Source organism: Ptychodera flava, chromosome 13 (assembly GCF_041260155.1).
Source record: "Ptychodera flava strain L36383 chromosome 13, AS_Pfla_20210202, whole genome shotgun sequence".
Classification (NCBI taxonomy): domain Eukaryota; kingdom Metazoa; phylum Hemichordata; class Enteropneusta; family Ptychoderidae; genus Ptychodera; species Ptychodera flava.
In genome coordinates this window covers 31033369-31050049 of record NC_091940.1, presented here as the reverse complement: position 1 = coordinate 31050049, position 16681 = coordinate 31033369, and the positions used below count along the sequence as shown (strand labels likewise).

The 16681-nt window shown below is 38.0% G+C and overlaps 1 protein-coding gene across 1 annotated transcript; it reads left to right on the top strand.

Moving 5' to 3' along the window:
• The first annotated feature begins 4021 nt into the window (after positions 1–4021).
• LOC139148144 (pancreatic triacylglycerol lipase-like) lies at positions 4022–8334 on the top strand. Its single transcript, XM_070719454.1, has 6 exons — positions 4022–4130; positions 4688–4887; positions 5729–5960; positions 6430–6569; positions 7759–7843; positions 8029–8334. Exons 1-6 carry the CDS (start codon positions 4088–4090, stop codon positions 8232–8234), a joined length of 906 nt encoding a protein of 301 aa, XP_070575555.1. The 5' UTR covers positions 4022–4087; the 3' UTR covers positions 8235–8334.
• Positions 8335–16681: the final 8347 nt, after the last annotated feature.

The following is a 16681-nucleotide window of genomic DNA, read 5'->3' as shown; positions in this document are numbered from 1 at the left end:
TGAAAAAAAAACCGCGAAAAACCGCAATTCGAGAGTTTATACCCGGGCATATTAATCGGCACACTTTGGAGTAGGTAGGGCCTAATTGACCTTTGTCACTCCCGCGCCCACGATGTCCCAATTAGAATGTTCGGTCACAGGTGTGCCCGATCGCACGCACACCATTTATCGAGGTAGCGTTTTCAGATGTTCAGAGAATCAGTTGCAGTAGCTCCTGCGCTTTCGTGTCCTGGAAAATTCACAAAAAGGTGTTTACTTTATGAAGATTATGTACTGTAGCCGATTAGTGTTATATTTTCACCCACGACTGTGATTTCCCGTTTTTGAACTCATGAAATTTTCGTGTCGGAAATTGGCCCAGTCATTCTCGGGGAACTCGGTTGTGTCTACTGCCAACGTCGGGTAAAAGTTCCCCTGAGCACGAGAAGTTGAAATGTTCAGCCGGTATCCCCAACCCCAAAGGCAGCTGGTCATTTTTGGGTAACCGCGTGGTTACAATTGTTGTGGTTGCATTTTTTTAGTTGACGAATGCACACTAGATTACTGTTATCAATGCGTCCATTCATTACAGGTCGAATACGCCTCGGGGACGTCTATTCGGACTCTCAAACTTTTTACAATATGGTTTTTGCCTACCATATTGTGGGGATTCATTTGAAGCTTATGGAGTAAATAAATTCTTACCGACTTAGTTTTTGTGAAAATCGGGAATTTAACTTTTCCCCATGGAGACCATTTTGAATGTCAAATAATGACTATCTTTTCCCTGGAACAAAAATAAATGCACAACGACCCTCGATTTACATTATAGATCTTGAACGAGGATGGTTGAATGTTTGCTGGAGGAAAGTTTGAGCGAAAGTTTAAGTCTTTCATATTCAATACCATAACTTGACATAATGTTCGAGCACAACCGAGCACGTACAATGTACATGTATGCCTGCAAGACAGCGATGCAGACGATAATATGGAAAACGATCACCCGACAAATTTTAAGGACGATGAAATTACATAAGACCTGAAATTTTATAAAATTTCCCATGGGATATGTATCACAAAATTATCAAAATTGCAATGGGGTCACCCTCTCCAAACACCACACGACCTACATCTAACTGCGTTAAAATGGAGTGCAACATAAGCTTGTTTTCTACATACTATTTGTGTCAGCATTGAACAAACTGACTATATTTTCTGCGGGACTCGTAAAAAACATCCTTGCAAAATAATAAAGAATGATTATTTTCTCTTTTCCTGTCACCCCTCCCCATTTTCAATATCGATTAAGTCTGTGGAAATCTGTAAATAATTAGGAGTTTCTACGCTTCATGAAAATAGAGAAAACATTTTCATCAAACACTTTGAGATGCTGACGTAGTCGGCGACAAAATACAATTTAAGCTTAATATCAAGCAACGAACATTGTTCTCTTTGTTCAAAATACAACAAACAAGGACTAAAGCATGCAAATTTATCTTTCCTTAAACCATATGTTTCCAGGCAGCTGGAATGCAAATGTAGAAATGTAGAAAGGCTCTCTCTCTCTCTCCACCTCTCTCTCTCTCTCCCTCTCTCTCTCTCTCTCTCTCTCTCTCTCTCTCTCTCTCTCTCTGATTGAGTCGGGCCTATCAGCTCCACAAGGACGGCGGGGAATCGGGGCATTTCGAAACCGATCAACTCTAAGACAGCAACAGAGGCAATCAACAAAACAGTATCCGCTGCAACATCTAACGTATTTTTCCATCGTTTGTCTAATCTCAAAGTCACGTTAAACTGTCGTATGTTCCATTGTCAATACAGCCTGTGTAGGCAATGTCAATGATACTCTCTGTTCAAGACTAGAATTCACTAGTGAAGGATAACATTGCAAAGAATACACAATATGCTATGCTTGAAAGGTTTAATATGTCACATTTTAACATAATTTTGGTAAAAGACGCCGTACAATGAATGGTTTTCAAGAAGATGAGACATATTAAGGTCACTATAGACAGCAGATCACTTTTATGCATGGTAAGACATTTTATGCCGATGGTTTCGTCTAGGCCTAATTAAATCCTAGCTATTTCGAACAAAAACATCAGACAGTCAAATATGGCATCGTTCTACGCATGCTCTTTACATGCCACTGACAAAATAAAGACCAACCCTTCTCTACCATATTTTTGCTTTCATTTTTCTCACTCTCCTTTGGCTAAAGGACATAAAATGCGAAGAATCAAACGTTTTCAAACTATATAATTCACTAATATTTATCACCAAAATGGTTATTTTAAAATGGGATTCAAGCACTTGTTACAAGCGCAAATGTTGATAAATGGTTTTGTGCGCTTTTCTTATTTTGATAATCTTAGTCCGCATCAAAACTTGTGATTCTTAATACGTCAAGTATATCGAGGTGACCTTTGAAACATATTTTATCAATCCCCTTCGACATTAATATCCATAATCTTTATGATTTTTCACTTTTATTGACAATTACGGTCATAAACGAAGATAAATTTAATTATTTTTAGGTCATAAATTTATAAATTTCAAACCCACTTACCCACTTTCCCATAATTCGTAACACACGAATGAAAGTCGTCCTCCTTTGCATTCAAGAAAAACCTACTGGAAAAAAAACACCGTCAGATATACAGATTCGTCATACTGCTCCCCATAATAATATTGCCTGTTTCTCTGTCTGTCTGTCTGTCTGTCTGTCTGTCTGTCAGTCTGTCCGTCTATGTATGTATGTATGTATGTATGTATGTATGTATGTATGTATGTATGTATGTATGTATGTATGTATGTTCCTGTGCGTCTCCCCATAGATTAAGGTTGTTCTCTCATGCGCACATAGGGATTGAGATAAATGCGTTCGAGCAATCTTTTCTCAGCATCAACAGTCATTGCCATTATCTTGAAGACTAGTTCTGAAGTGAAATGGTATAGAAGGGTTCTTATCTATAAATGACAAATAGGAGCTAGCACGTTCTACCTTTGCTGCAATGCGAGTATACAACTGTCATTTTCACGCCTGGGTCGGTCAAATCGCCGTCACATTTGCGCCATCAGTATGCTGGTAATAATATCATATTTTTATCGCTAAAACCGCGCACACAATACAAATATTTTCTCAGCAGAACTTTGTTGGCGTCTTACAGATGTTGAGCGGCTTTAATCATTTTACTGTGCAGTAAACATAAAACATGTTTTCGCGCAGTAAGCAAAAACTCCTCAAGAATATCTCTATATCTAATTTTGATTACACTTTCAAAGTATATTAATATTGTTTATTGACTTTAATAAATACAGCTTGCGATAGCGCTTCGAGTTGCAAGATACTTATCTGAACATATTGATTACAAATAAAGATAAATGGCTGGTTCGAGTCATAAACTTTTGGAATTTTTTAAGCATAAAAGGCGCGCCTCTCAGTCGTTAAGTTCTTCACTGCAAGCTGTCTCGATTTATCCGTAGGAAGACACTGACAGGTAATGTCATCGCCTTGTGTTGTGATATTATTCCTCTTTTGAAAACAGGTTTTGGTCGACGGAGAAATGTTTTGCCTTAAAATGTGAGGATCTCGAAGAAGTTTCATCTTCGATCGCTCTATATTATCGTTCGATTTAGTAATTTGTTAATAGGACCTGAGGAGTGGAGCTTCCATGGAATTTATCTCCTGGACCAATATTTGTTTACCTCTCCCTGATTCTTTTTAAATCTGAAAAACCAACGGCAGTCCGCAAAAGCATTTGCTAAATCGCTATTGTAGTTTTGTTTTTGATCTCGACGGCTTTGAAAACGTCTATATGAGTGAAGAGCTTTACGAACGACTAGTGTCACGCAGTTCCATGTTAATATGGCTGAAAATTCGATGCTCGAGGCGCCGAGAAGTCAACCCGTGTCTCGTTTTAGCGGTTTGGCCCGTATTGTTGAGTGGTGTTTGAGAGTGTGGAAAGCTATCCTTTCCTTTAGACGCAGAGAAAACAAAAACAGACGGAATGTAAGATCCGTTAGCTTAACATGTATGTCAATCGTCCTCTCTCTCGCTTTTTCAGATCATTTTGGTTAGTACCGTCGGAAAGTCTACTTAGCGACCATGCAGTTTAAACTTGGACTCCTCTTCTGCTTTTTAGCGTCTGGTAAGTATATATGTGTCTCATATACGCCTGGTCACAAAACTGATTTACCCATCTCGCTCTGTCATATTTATTGAACACTCTCGATTTTGAAGCATATACATAATGTCCCTTTGTCAAGAAATAAATTGCTGTATTTGCTTATTCTTTCGATCGTCAGTAAATATTTGTAACTAAACATACTTAAAGTGTATTATTCGCTGAATTTAAAGCTCAAAGTGTAAAATCTCTCAAGGGTAAGTACGGAGACGAAGCCAGTTATCGCTCTACAACAGTGCCATTAATGCCTTCCCTAAACTTTTCATCTCCTGTAAATAAACTATAAAAAGAGAGATCGACAATATTCTCTTATAAAGATTTAAATATATCCTTCTTGATTTTCATACTCGAAACAGATTTGATACTTCCAACCCGATCTTCAATTTAGTAAACTATAAAATAGGGAAATCGGGAACAAAGCTCTAAATTTGCGTGTTTTCTTTCAAGAAATTACTACGAGAACACGCGCACTAATTCGTCCCTGACTAATTGTGTGTTTTGGTCTATTTTGCAAAATGCAGCGTCAGCTTGGAGCACTACGTTCCGGCTGTTCACACGTAATAATCGTAACAGCTACCAAGTGATCGACAGAAACAACCCGTCATCTCTGACGTCTTCCAACTTTAACCCTTCGAGGGACACCAAATTCATCACCCACGGCTGGAGACAGAGTGGAAGCTCCCCCTTCGTCATCGATATGAAGAATGCCTTTTTGGATTATGTAAGTTAAAATACATTTTTCTGCCAAAAATGGCCGCATCCCCGAGGGGAACATGCCATGATATTTTCCTGTTAAAAGACCAACGAACAACTGAATAAGTATTCTTGTTCGAAAACATTTAAGGTACTACGCGGATCCAACAGAAAGTCTTAAATGTTTGCTCGAACTTTCCGTAAAGAAACTCTCAGCCAACCCCTTTCAATAATGCAGTAACTACCCAAGATTTACCGAATCGTAAAATTCAAAATGGTGGCCATCCCTGTTTTAACTCTATGGGGAAATAAATGTTTCGATTTTCCCAAAAGTAAGCCGTTGAAAACTTTGCTTACTTCATGGTCTTCAAAATGAGCCTCCACCAGTGGTGGACCATAAAAGCTATTGTAAAAGTTTGGAGTCTGAATATTTTTCTCCAAGGCGCTTTCTTCCGTACCGTAACTTAAAGTTTGTGTAGTTGTGTGATTTAAAGTTATCTTATGCATGTTAAACTTTGGGCAATTTTAACACACTGAAGCCGGTTAGATTAGGTAAGACAATTCAACTCTCAGGGCATGATAATGTACGATGACCCTATAAAAACTAGTGTACTGAAGCTATTCAATGCTTTACACACTATTCGAATGAAATCGATTCGTTCAATTGTACTCGTTCGGTTATACCGTATGGTGCCCGAACCAAACTTCATAACGATCGCTTCGAGACTTGTGAAAAACCTATTGAAAGATTTACAAGATTTCATGATCCTGGTCCTACAACACATCATAATTTTCATGACAGACAGAAGCAGTATCAATTGCAAAAAGTGTAAATTGTGTAAATTTTCGTACTTTTCCTTCTGCTTTAGTCCGACTACAACGTGATCGCCGTGGACTGGGAAGGCGGCGCCAGCAATGTCGTGTACTTCCCAGCCGCAAGTAATGTATACACTGTAGGATCAGAAGTGAATCAGTTCGTAAGGTTCTTGAACTCGCAAGTCGGTTACTCCTACGGCCGTGTTCACTTGATTGGTTTCAGCTTGGGTGCACAGGTTTCAGGCGAGGCTGGCAGATTAAACAACGCCATCGCCCGAATCACAGGTAAAGAATTATGATGATGGTGTCACTGTAGTCACGTTGCTCAGGGCTTATCAACACCATAAGGATAAGATAAAAGGGCAACTATGAAATATGCCTTTTGTTGAGTTAAAAGGAAACATTTATAATTTTTATAGTGAGAAAAAATGAGTATCATGTTCCCATGTATTTAGTTCGGATACGGGCGGCAAATCGTTCCAGACTGCCGTAAATTTCTGTTTGCATGTATAGACCTCTTTTTTAGGGTCTATGGTGCATGAGAAAAAAGTGTTAATTTTCGATTAATACGCCAAAAATATGACCAAGATTCGATGTTCTGAACAACTCTCCAAATGGGACAACACAAACTATAGTGTAAAAACTTTTGAGATTTTGAGGGTACGGAAATTTGTCCTGCTGTATGATGGGCTTCAGATACAATGGACCAGTTACAAATGCATCGATAATCCCACGGTAATGTTGTCCGTTTCAGGTTTGGATCCAGCTTCACCTGACTTCGAAGGCAAAGGTAACAATCAGAAGTTGGACGCCAGTGACGCTCAGTTTGTTGACGTCATCCACACCGATGGAGGCGCCTTTATAGGGGGTAGAGGATACGGCACTTGGGATCCCGTGAGTATGCAATGAGAAAACTTTCCAGCCATCTGGTTTTTTAAAAACATGATGTCACTTTCACCCATGAGACGATAATAGCCACCCAAGAAGAGTGAATCTTCCCGAGCCAGGGGACTTTATCGTTGGTTCAGGTATCACAAAGGCCCTACGAGCCTAAGATATTCGCCTCCATCCCGCTTGTTCCCTGAATACAGGTCCACTCTCATGGTTTGATAACAATAGGATTAGGCATAAAGATGGTGATGAAAGGGCTCTACGCCTTTGATTCAAATGATTGTTTGTTTGTCTTTAGTCGGGCACGATAGGTTACGCAGTTGACATTTGAAACCGATATGATTTTCTATTCAACAATATAGACAATCTGCGAATATTATCAGAACGGTAATTTCCCATTTTCCGAAGGCAAGGTGCAAAGATTGTATCATCATATTGAAAAATCAATATTTTACGCCCTCGATACACCAGTGTACTAGGACTTTTGTATTTAACACGATTGGAACTAATTTGGGATAATTGGATCATCATATTTTTCAAATTTCTTCTCACAAATGTTAGGCGCCCCATAGCTGAACGTCTCAATATTACAAATTACTCATAAAACAAGTGTGTAACGTAAAAAGAGCAGATTAACTTACATTTTCAGATTTTAAAGACATTACTTCACCATCCAATTATCCCAAATTTGTTCCAATCGTGTTATTTTTTATAATGCCGATAGAAATCAGAGTATTGTACATGTGTATGTCATCTTATTGCGTTCCCTATGGCGTCGGTATCCGACAAAGCCACAATACTATAAAACAAAGACTGTAAATTGAAGGAGAGAGACCACAGACAAACTCACTGACCCACTCTCTCATTGAAGCATACTCAGCGGCTCGGCAATGAGAAATGGTTTCGTATTCAGTAAACAAGTTCAAGTTCTGCGTCGCCACTCGTCAGTTTCGACGTCTTCTATTTTCCGTCGAATTTCGATCTAGTGAATAACGACTGTCGTGTATCTCAGGGGTATTAGTAGCTGCTTTGATAAAGCTTTTTGTTTCATTATTACACGTCGAACTCCATGACCATCAAACAAAAAAGGTACACTCAAGTTGATGGCAAAAGTTCTTTTAATAACCGACTGATTTCAACGTTCCGAAAAGGACAAAGCATTCAGCTGTTTTTATTTCCTTTCTCTTGTCAGAATGGCCATGTTGACTTCTATCCCAACGGAGGCAAATCTCAACCAGGTTGTGGCAGTGCCAAGCGTGATGTCGATATTGATGGAGGTGGGTAGAAATAATAATGGATAGTACCCCTCTGTTACTCTGAAGATATCGACTCTTCTCCAGCACATAAAGCAAAGCAAACATGTAATAAATGATCTTCACTTATCACGCGAGTATAGATATGACCAATCTGCCTTATTTATGATCTTTTGGTGACAAAAATTTGTACTTTCCGTTTACTACAGATAAGGGCTGCGATCACGGTAGAGCTCCCGAATACTTCACGGAATCCATCAAGACATCTTGTAAATTCAATGCCTGTCCATGCCCACACGGCTCGACCTGTACGTGCAGCTCCGGGTATAACAGAATGGGATTCCACGCCACCAAATCCCCATCTGGTACCTTCTACCTGACCACAAACTCCGCCAGCCCCTTCTGCCAATCGTAGACGACAAGCGTTACAGCATTAATGAGCCATAATATGATCGAAAATTGTGGTGTATCCAATGAGAGTCCGTGTTAAATCAATAAAAGATTAACAACTGAAACATATGTCTTGCTCGGATGTCTCCTTTTGATACTTATATCTCAGTGAAACAAATGTCTGCCCTGGGTTCTGGCTGTTAAAGGTATACAGTCACCTGTAACCTACATATGCCCATATATGGTCAAAGGGGCGCTTCTTGGTATTCAAAATGCCCATGTGAGGGCGCTGGTTTTAAAAAGCGGCCACCCGCTTAAAATCTGTGATTGGTTAGATTTTCTCCTTCCATGGTAACTGTAGCAAAATTAGAACCGGTGACAGTATACCTTTAAGGCCAAAAAAATTGTTTCTGATCCTTGACATTCACCAAAAGTGATGCGGCGACGCGGTTGTCTTGTTTGTTTGTTTATTTTTTTCCCTTTTTTTTTATTCCTAACAATACTTGTTTGCAACAGTTATTGTATTTTATCACTGACTGCATAATACTTCCGTTTGCTTTTTCGCATTTTTTTGACATGCAAACTGGGATATCGAGGATAGCTGTACTGATGAGTATGTAACTCCCCGCCCCCTACAAAAAGGCCATGAAGCGCGGATTCTGAAATGACGCGCGAGGTGACCAGAAACTATCTTTTTTGGCCTAGAACATTTCACAATCTAATCTGTATCGGACAATTTTTTTGTTTGACCCATCGACTATGCGTTTATACTGAAAATTACAGAGTTACGGCTGATAGAAGTAATGAGCAACAGAACGAAACTGTTGATATTCCCCTCTGTACAGACACGTGGTTGCCAGCCATTGAGCTTGTGACGTCATAGAAATGAAAGAAGCCAATCAAATCTTGAAAATGGTTCAAAATTAGTCAGAAAACTTTGGACTGTGGCATCTGTGTACACAAGTAGCTTGTCCTTCCTCCATGGCATTACCAAGAACATTGACTTTAGTGGCCATTTGATGACAAACGCCCGCTCCGAAATAACAAGCTTAACCTGACTAAAATATATTGATATTTTTGGTGTAAGGGAGCCGTCAGTTATTACGAGGCGGTTTGGTCGCAGGGAAATTGATGATGATCCATCGTGGTAAATATGACCCTCCCCCTAATACCCCTTTCTAAAATGTGGCCCTTCCCCTGATGCCCCTTTCTAAAATGTGACCCTCCCCCGATGCCCCTTTCTAAAATATGACCCTCCCCTGATACTCCTAAAATGTGACCCTCCCCTGATGCCCCTTTCTAAAATGTTGCCCTCCCTCTCCAAACTCAGACGCTTGAAATATGCGTACAACCTTGATAGAACTGCCGACTTTATTACATTACAAGAAAAGATATTAAAGGGATATTTTCTGTAACTTTTGGCCATACTTTTAGTTTTCTTGTTCTGTGCAGCGGTTTCCTTTCCAACTCCATATGGCATGTTCATATGCCTAGTTGTCTGCTTGTCAACAAATCCCATACAGTGTAATGACTATTGTTATCGTTGAAAAATGAATTCCAGTCCGGACTTGAATTCAATTTTTCAACAATAACAATGCTTACTGTAAAAATATAGGATGAGTTATAAGCTAAATACTGGGCATTTCATCATACGTCCACGATTTGAACCAGACACTGCAGTTGATACAGAACAAAAATACTATAAAAATAGCCAAACGTCACAGCTAATGGAGCTTTAAGACTGGTCAATAAGGCAGCCATGCATCTGTTGGATGCTCATTGGGTGTCAAACTTTGGTAATCACGCAATTTAAACTTACTCTGATTAATACTGATAAGTGATTTCCGAGTTGTGCATACTATACCAGATGGTGTCACTTGGAAAGTTTCTGTTATATTCTGTATCACTATCATTATCACTGTTAGTAGATTCACTGCAGTCTGAATCCTTAGCACTGTTCAGAACATTTAAAATCACCATCATCATCATCATCATCATCATCATCATCATCATCAACATCATCGCCATCCTCAACTGTATGACTGTCAGAGACAACAGCTGCTTAGCCTGTTTAAGTTTAAACGTCATAACTTTCAAGTTGGAAAAATCATGGCCTGCTTCGTCTGAGGACAGAGACCGCCTCGCCTCAGAGTTTTCCGCATAGTTGAGGAGTAACAGCGCCAGAAAATGTCGTCCCTCTCAAAGAGATTGAGTACTCGGCCGTGTGAGGGCGTACCTGGGCACTCAAAAAATGTTCCGCCGGAAAAAACTTCCAAAACTGGCCGAATTTTCCCGTTTTTTCTCTTACAATTCAAATGAATAAATTTGCATCACAGATTAAGCTTATGTCCAAGCTAATAATTGCTTTTTTCAACACACAGCCGCCTAGTAGTTCAATTTGTTAATGAAAAGGCCCCACACGCAGGCAAACGTTTTAAAAAAAACAGAGTATTACATTCTTTCTAGAAAACCTAGCTATGAAAAAAATCCGGCATCGGCTAAGTATTGTTTTCAAATTCATCGGAACCAAAAAACAGCAAAGCAAGGCATACTCTTTCATTCCTATGAACTTGAGAGGTTGATGACCCTAAGTGACCCCAGGTCAATCCAAGTTGTAGACGGTTTTGTTTTGTTGTTTTATTTTGAAGCCTGTCTTAACTTTTTCCAATATCGGTGGAAAATTTGTTGAGATTATTTCCGACACTTTCAGGTGGAGTGCTTTGGTTACCCAAGAAGATAGTTCTTAGCATATTACAGATGACACGGGAAAAAAGTGTAGATGGCCCTTGTTATAATTTATGTCATACAAGAAGCTGTTTTACCATTTCCTTTAAGTTTGCTTTTTCTACAACTACCAATAAGAGTCTGGTCATTTGTTCTATCTTAACCTTGTGACGACTTCAGATTTTCAATATTACTTTAGTGTCTAAATGGGCCAAAAAAATAAAAAGTTTGTTTCTCATCCTAGACATATTGCGAAATTGATGTGGTGACGCGGTTTTTTTTACTCTCCCATTTTTTTTATTCTTCAACCAACAAGAACGTGCAAAAAATATGAAAACAACATAGGAATGCACGCAGAGATAAATGCATAGCAGTGTTACTTTAGCATTTTTGTATAGCAACAGTTCTGTGGCTTTACTTTTAGTGCAGCAATGCACAGTTTTGACAGCTTAAAATAACAGTTACATATGTGTACAGTTCTGAATGGAATGTTAGTTTCGGTTATTTTGTTAAAAGTTCTGTTTTATACAGCACTGTGTTATGATCTACTGTCGCGTATTTTTGTGGATATTTTTCATTTCCTTATGAGCAGAAAAATAAGAGGTTGACGCGGCGGATTTGAATTGACGCGCGTGAGGATTAGAAACAAAGTTTTTATTTTTCTTGGCCCTACATGTCTGTTTAAATCAATAACTGTATAATCTGAACGCCTTTTTGCACCAGGCAAGGAAACAGGTGGCAAAAAAGTTAAATGGACAAAGAAAGGACGGACTTCCAACAATTTCATTAATTCAAAACGGTTTATTGAAGAGGCCACTGATTTGACGAATCAGCTCACTCAAAATGTCAATTTCAAGATCTTGCGAAAATGACAAACTTAGCATTCATGTTACAACGAGAAGTAATGTATTCGAGAATGAAATAGTATGTAAAGATGTTATTTTGTATAATTTCTGCTTTTGATACTATAGAAATACAAAAAATGGAACTCCAAGTGCGTGATATTTTATGTTTGAAGTGTTGTTCTTACCAATGGCTAAATTTTCTCAAATTTACACCAGCCAACGTGTCATTTTTGTAAAACGTTAAGCTGATGCTTACAAGAGGGAACCAGATATGAACTGAATATGCTCACGTGTTTTACACCAGGTTCATTAATAATAGTACGCTTCACAGAACAATGAGATATATGTTTTCAATATATGTAGCAGGTTTTTTTAAACTTCGCACAGTACTCTCAGAGTTTAATCACAAATTACAAAACTTTATTTAATATGCAAATGAGCTGTTAATTAACTAGACACTGCTCAATGCTTTATGGGACAATTAGATATCCATCAGATCAACATTTGTAGCACGTTTTATTTAATGTAATGCTGTAATTTTAGAGTAATATCACTTATTACAAAGTTCATTAAATATGCAAATAAACCCTAAATTAACTTGACACTGTGCAATGATTCATAGCACAATTAAATATTTATCAAATCAATATCTGTAGCACGTTTCACAAAATTTTGGTGCCGAAATTTCAGAGTTATATACCTAATTACAAAGTTTATTAAATATGCAAATGAACCCTTAATTAACTTTACACTACTAAATGCTTTACAACACAGATATCTGTCGTATCAGTATGTGCAGCAGTTTTCATCACATTTGATGCAGTTATTTCGGAGTTATATGACTAATTATAAGACTTCATGAAATATGCAAATGAGCTAATTATTAACTTGACACTGTCTGTGCTTCTCAGTACAATTGGATATTTATCAGATCAACATCTGTAGCAAGTTTCATCAAATTTAACGCTGTAATTTTGGAGTAATATCACTAATTACAAAGTTCATTAAATATGCAAATGAACCCTTAATTAACTTCACACACTAAATGCTCTACACCACAATAAGATATCTGTCGGATCATTATCTGCAGCAGATTTCATAACATTTGGTGCAGTTATTTTGGAGTTATATCACTAATTATTAAACTTCATAAAATATGCAAATGACCTATTTGTTAACTAGACACTGCCAAATGCTTCTCAGTACAATTAGATATTTATCAAAACAATATCTGTACCCAATTTCACTGACTTGGGTGCCGTAATTTCAGAGTTATATACCTAATTACAAAGTTCATTAAATATGCAAATCAACCCTTAATTAATTTCACACTACTAAATGCTTTACACTACAGTTAGATATCAGTCGGATCAGTATCTGCAGCAGATTTCATTACATTTGGTGAAGTTATATCGGAGTTATATGACTAATTACAAACCTTCATAAAATATGCAAATGAGCTATTTATTAACTTGACACTACCTAATGCTTCTAAGTATAATTAGATATATATCAGATCAATATTTGTTGCAAGTATCATCACGTTTCGTGCAGGAATTTCAGAGTTATCTCACTAATAACAAAAGTTCATTAAATATGCAAATGAGAAGATAATTGACATGACACTCACAGTATCATCATAATGTTCTTAGATTGTCATCTGCGGAAAGTTTCATGAAATTTGGTGCAGTATTTCTTGATATATGTATACACTGTCATTGCCGTCTCCATAGGGAAACCATTGTACGGAAAAAAACGAAATTGCATAACTTCATTATTATGCAAACCACACTAAGCGAAATCTAATCAGTTCTTGCAAGTAGCATATGGTACCTGTGTACCAAATCTGACTTGAATCCGTCCAGGCGTTTTTGAGTTATCGTGTAAACAGACGGACAGACAGACAGACAGACACACACACACACTAACACACACACACGGACAGACAGACAGACATCGCTATGACATTAGCCCACGTGTTTACACACGTGAGCTTAAAATCTTCTAATCTGTTATTAAAATGGCTTTCACAGCACGCATAAGTAGGTGCTATGGTGTCCTTTGTTTGCTGTTATTGAATTTATTGACACTATGCGTATTCGAATTGCAGTGACGGCAATTGCAATTCTCGCAGGTTCGTGGTGGAGTTTCTTTACACAACTCATTCAGACGTTGTATCCATCATAAACTTTGCAATTTAAAATGTGATCCTACCTCAGGCTGAGTTTGTAAAATGTGACCCTCACCTAGGTCAAGTTTGTGAAATGTGAACCCCAAAATACCTCCGGCCTATCACCTGATAAAGGCTCCCAAAATGCGATGGCGAAGACAGATTAAAGCAGCCTACACGCTTTATCATGTAAAATCTTTTCTACTTGGAAGGAAATGGTGATTAGATGTCTGGTATGGGCTTTTCTGTGTTAGAAGCAGAAACAGGCAAACGAAAACAATACGAAATGGCCCAAATATAGCTTCGATGGTGATTAATGTAACTTCCATATTTAAACAAGTTTTGTGTTATATCTAAAACTCAAGCGAATTCAAAAATCCTACTTCTTAGACAGTTTTATGGGGTATGAATATCGACGAAAATTCATGACGAACATAGAGCAACAGTAGCATCGCAGTTTGTACAGGTTTTAAAGTATCCAAATAACTATGTGATCGACAAGATGTACGGTGCTATGAACAACGACCCTTGAAGATAGAGTGAGTGTGCAGCCTTTGGTCACCAGTTTCAATATCGATTACGTCTGTGGAATTCTGTAAAAAATTAAGAGTTTCTATAAGGCCTTCATGAAAATAGAGAAAATAGTTTGATCAAACACTTGGAGATGCTGAAACAGTCGGCAACAAAATGCACTTTTAAGCTTAATGACAAGCAACGAACACTGTTCTCTTTGTTCAAAACACAACAAACAAGGACTATTAAAAGCATGCAAATTTACCTTTATTTATCTTTCCTTCAACCATATGTTTCCTAGCTGCAAATGTAGAAATGTAGAAAGGCGCTCTCTCTCTCTCTCTCTCTCTCTCTTCTCTCTCTCTCTCTCTCTCTCTCTCTCTCTCTCTCTCTCTCTCTCTCTCTCTCTCTCTCTGATTGAGTCGGGTCTATCAGCTCCACAAGGACAGCGGGGAATACGGGCATTTCGAAACCGATCAACTCTAAGACAGCAACACAGGCAATCAACAAAACAGTATTCGCTGTAACATCTAACGTATTTTCCATTGTTTGTCTACTCTCGAAGTCACCTTAAACTGTCGTATGTTCAACTTGTCAATACAGCCAGTGTTGGCAATGTCAATGATACTCTCTGTTAGTGAAGACTAGAATTCACTTGTCAAGGATATCATTGCAAAGAATACACAAATATGCTATGCTATGCTTGCAAGGTCACAATTTTTTGTAAAAGACAAAGACAATGAATGGTTTTCAATAAGATTAGACATATTAAGGTCACCGGACAGCAGATCACTCTTATGCATGGTAAGACCTCTTTCTATGCCGATGGTTTCGTCTAATTCAATCTTAGCTATTTCGAACAAAAACATCCGGCACTCATACATGGCATCGTTCTACGCATGCTCTTCACATGCCACTGACAAAATAAAACCAGCCCTTCTGTACCATATCTTTATTTTCATTTTTCTCACTCTCGTTGGGGTAAAGGACATAAAATACGAAGAATCAAACTTTTTCAAACTATATAATTTACGAACGTTCGTTACCAAAATAGTTCTTTGAAAATGGGATTCAAGCACTTGTTACAAGCGCAAATGTTGACAAATGGTTTTGTGCGCTTTTCGTATTGTGATAGCTATCAGTTAATCTTAGTCGGCGTTAAAACTGCTGATTCTGAAAATGTCACAAATGTTCAGTTGACCTTTGCAACATATCTTATCAATCCCCCTCGACATTAATATCCATAATCTTTATGAGTTTTCACTTTTATTGACAATTAGGGTCATAAACGTCGAGAAATTTAATTATTTTTTGGTCATAAATTTATAATTTTCAAGCCCACTTACCCACTTTCCCATAATTCGTAACACACGAATGAAAGTCGTCCTCCTTTGCATTCAAGAAAAAACCTGGAAAAAACACCGTTAGATGTACAGATTCGCCGAAGTCATACTGCTCCCCATAATCAATGTTGCCAGTTTCTCTGTCTGTCTGTCTGCCTGTTTATCTGTCTGTCTGTTTGTTTGTCAGTCTGACTGTATGTATGTATGTATGTATGTATGTATGTATGTATGTATGTATGTATGTATGTATGTATGTATGTATGTATATCTCTCGCTATCTGTTCCTGTGTCCCCCCCCCGATTTAATATGTTTTCTCATGCGCATACAGAGATTGAGAAAAATACCTTCGAGCAATCTTTTCTCAGCATCAACAGTCATTGCCATTATCTTAAAGTTCTGAAGTGAAATGGTATAGAAGGGGTTCTTCTCTAAATGACAAATAGGAGCTAGCACGTTCTACCTGTGCTACAATGCGAGTATACAACTGTCATTTTCACGCCTCGCTCGGTCAAATCGCCGTCACATTTGCGCCATCAGTATGCTGGTAATAATATCATATTTTTATCGCTAAAACCGCACACACAATACAAATATTTTCTCAGCAGAACTTTGTTGGCGTCTTACAGATGTTGTGCGGCGTTAATCATTTTACTGTGCAGTAAACATGAAAAATGTTTTTGCGCAATAAGCAAAAGCTCCTCAAGAATATCCCTATATTAATTTTGATTGCACTTTCAAAGTATATTTCAATATTGTTTATTGACTTTAATAAATACAGCTTGCGATAGCGCTTCGAGTTGCAAGATACTTATCTGAAAACACCGATTACAAAAGATAAATGTCTGGTTCGAGTCATAAAATTTTGGAATGTTTTAA